Source organism: Triticum aestivum, chromosome 6A (genome assembly GCF_018294505.1).
Source record: "Triticum aestivum cultivar Chinese Spring chromosome 6A, IWGSC CS RefSeq v2.1, whole genome shotgun sequence".
NCBI classification, from domain to species: domain Eukaryota; kingdom Viridiplantae; phylum Streptophyta; class Magnoliopsida; order Poales; family Poaceae; genus Triticum; species Triticum aestivum.
In genome coordinates, this window is record NC_057809.1 from 89,393,335 (window position 1) to 89,396,436 (window position 3,102).

The window sequence follows — 3,102 nt, forward strand, 5'->3', positions numbered from 1 at the left end:
ACTACTATGAGCAATAATCATGTTAACAGTCAATGGGGTGTGCTCCTCGATGCCTCACATTCGGAACATGTTGCACATACAACTACTACTAGTTGCCATTGTTCTCTCTCAAATCCAACATTGCTAGGAGAGCACATATAAATACAAAGGAAGTGGAGCACATATTTTATAGGAGAATTTGGAGTCATGCTTGAAGAAAAATAAAGTTTGGAGTCATGAGCTAACTATAAACCCTAATTTAAGACCATATCTTCAAGTAAAAAAAGGAATATATCAAATCTTAGTGTCCATGCATGCACTTTTATGAACTCGAAATGAGTAGATGCTTGGTCCAATTCAATGTGATCCACACTAGAGAAAGCACATGAGAGATATCTCATGAATGGGTGGCACCGATGAAGCAAGATAATCAAGTGGATGAAATAATGCTTTGTTGTTTGCACGGACGTTAATTCTCTCACGATATAGCATGTGGATTGAATAAAAACCAATGTCATCAATCAGTGGTCTTTATAGTAGCACGTCGTATATTTACTATGTGATATATGAATGTTAGTGTAGCCAAATAATTTTGTACTTTGCTCACTTAGTTATCAATACATATCAAAAAATGTCTCTAAGAAAAAAAATCAATTGGTAACTTGACATTACAATGGAACAAAATATGTAACCAAATTCATAGTGAATGATAACATAATCATCGTTGCATGCTTCGCATCCATTTCATCCAAAACACATTATGAGTTATGGCATAACATACAACGCACAATTAGTCTCGTACATCAACCCTTTAACGACTCTGATGGCCTTGATAAATGGCATCATCATGCAAATGTACGCTCCTTCCACTTCGCCACCATCTCGTTAAGCGTCTTGTGCGACATGCCACCTGCCGCCAGTCCACTCCTTGTCGCCTTCTGGAGCTCTGTCACCTTTGTACGCATTGCATCCCCCTCTTCACTATTCATCGTATCATTCACAACCTTCGTGATGTCTTCACCAAGAATCATCCCATCCGCTCCTCGAACCTTTGGTCTTAGCGCCACCTTGATTTCTTCATGTAACATCACTGCATTCTGCCTCTGCTCGGCGTATAGAGGCCACGCGATCATCGGCACACCATGCATCACGCTCTCTAGCACCGAGTTCCATCCACAATGCGTCAACATGGCTCCCGTGGCCCGGTGGCCGAGGACCCTGACTTGTGGGGCCCAGGATGGGACCACCAGGCCCACCTCCTTGGTCCTCTCCAGGAACCCAGATGGCAGGAACTTGAGTGGATAATCCTTGCTCTTCGACCCGTCGTAGTAGTTGGCACCGGGGTCGGCCCCACTGTCAGTGGGACTCCTCACGACCCACAAAAACCGTTGTCCGGAGAGCTCCAGCCCGCGCGCCAGCTCGTCCATCTGCGCCGCAGACAGCGCGCCTCCGCTGCCGAACGAGACGAACAACACGGACTTGTCGGGCTGCGTGTCAAGCCACCTAATACAACCGGTGGCATCGTCGTCGCCGTTGTCAGGCTGCCGTATCACCGGCCCAACGGGGTACACCGGCGGGTGCCCCGGCTCGGGCTGCCGGAGGATCGCCGACGCGTTGGGCTCGATGGCGTCGAACGTGTTCACAAGTATGCCGTCCGCGTCGCGGTACCTCTCGCCGTGGTGCACCATCCAGCAGTAGGCGTCGCTGGTCCTGTCCTGGAGCGGCTGCAGGATGTCGGCGCCGGGAACGGCCACGCAGCCAGGTAGCCTGACGGGTTCCGGCTGGTCACGGAACTCACCGTCCAGCTCGGCGTCGAGGCGCGGGAGGTGGAGCATGAGGGAGAGCATCAGCAGGTTGGAGGGAAAGAAAAGGTACGCTGGCACGCCGGCGTCGCGCGCAGCCCGCAGCGTGTCGGCGCCGAAGAGGTCCGCCACGAAGGCGACGAGGCTGCCGTCCTTCCCGAGGCCCGCGAGGAGCGCGGCCAGAGCCGGCACCGAGCGCTGGGCCTCGACGGAGAGCAGCGTCTCGATGGCGGCGCCGGCGGCGACGAGGTCGTCGAGCGGGACGGCCGGGAGCGAGGCGGAGCCAACGGCCGGCGGGAGGGACGCCAGGAACGCGCGCTGCGCCGCGGAGTCGGAGCTGGCGTAGGTGACGACGGTGGCGGTGAAGCCGTGCTCGGCGTGCAGCCGCCGCGCCAGCTCCGCCACCGGCACCACGTGGCCCATGCCCGGCGACGAGAGCAGCGCGACGTGCGGCGCGCGCGCGGCGCCCCGGTCGTCGCTCTCGCCGGCCATCGCTGCCCGCCTTCGTGGCCGCACGTACGGTACGGAGAGACGAGTCGAGCGCTCGACCGATCAGTGGCTTATAAATTCGTGCGGACGTGGGAAACGAGGGAACGGATTGGCGCTATATGTAACGCCAGATCCGTCTGTGTCTGATTGATTGTCTCATGGCCGAACACGACTGTGGTTGCTCCGTCGCTGCCGGGCCGGAGAAAGCAATTGTTTAGTGGAGATCATAAAAAGGCTGGGGAAGGCTAGCTCAATTTTGTAGTAGTGCTACGATGAATTAGTGTGATATCAATCTCCCGTGGCTGGATATCAGCGGTCGCTTTAGCATTCTTATCCTCTTATCGGTAACAATATGGCATAATTCTTATGTAGTAGCCCCGTCCCAAAATACTTATCATAGAAATGAATAAAAATAAATGTATGTAAAAATTAGGATACATCTAGATACATCCATTCTCCGACAAGTATTTTCAAGCGGATAAAGTACAACGATACAGATACAAGGAAGCATCATTCTAGACGGCTTTGGCCTTTGGGTATGGATTGAAAGCAGTGGCTAGAGCTCGCAAACCCGTCTCAAGCGTCTTGTCATGAAAATGTGACCCAGATGAGCGCCTTAAACTGGCCTCAAATGTCTGAGCTGATCGGTACCCCTTATATTTAGTTTAAATACGGGACGGATATGGCGTGTCCGGGGAGGTTACGTCGTGTCGGACTCGGCTCATGCTGGCCCACCGACCCCATATATATTCTTACCCATCCATTCGCCGGACCAAACCCTAGGCACTTCACTCCACTCCTCTTCACTCCCCTCGTCACCCGAGCTCACCTC

At 53.2% G+C, this 3,102-nt stretch overlaps 1 protein-coding gene across 1 annotated transcript; it reads right to left on the reverse strand.

Moving 5' to 3' along the window:
- Positions 1–611: 611 nt before the first annotated feature.
- On the reverse strand, positions 612–2,564 carry LOC123132230 (UDP-glycosyltransferase 72B1). Its single transcript, XM_044552003.1, has one exon. The coding sequence runs from the start codon at positions 2,271–2,273 to the stop codon at positions 825–827; it is 1,449 nt and encodes a 482-aa protein (XP_044407938.1). The 5' UTR covers positions 2,274–2,564; the 3' UTR covers positions 612–824.
- Positions 2,565–3,102: the final 538 nt, after the last annotated feature.

Coding starts and splice junctions, on each gene's coding strand:
- LOC123132230 (XM_044552003.1), bottom strand. CDS start 2,273: ATGGCCGGCGAGAGCGACGACCGGGGCGCCGCGCGCGCGCCGCACGTC.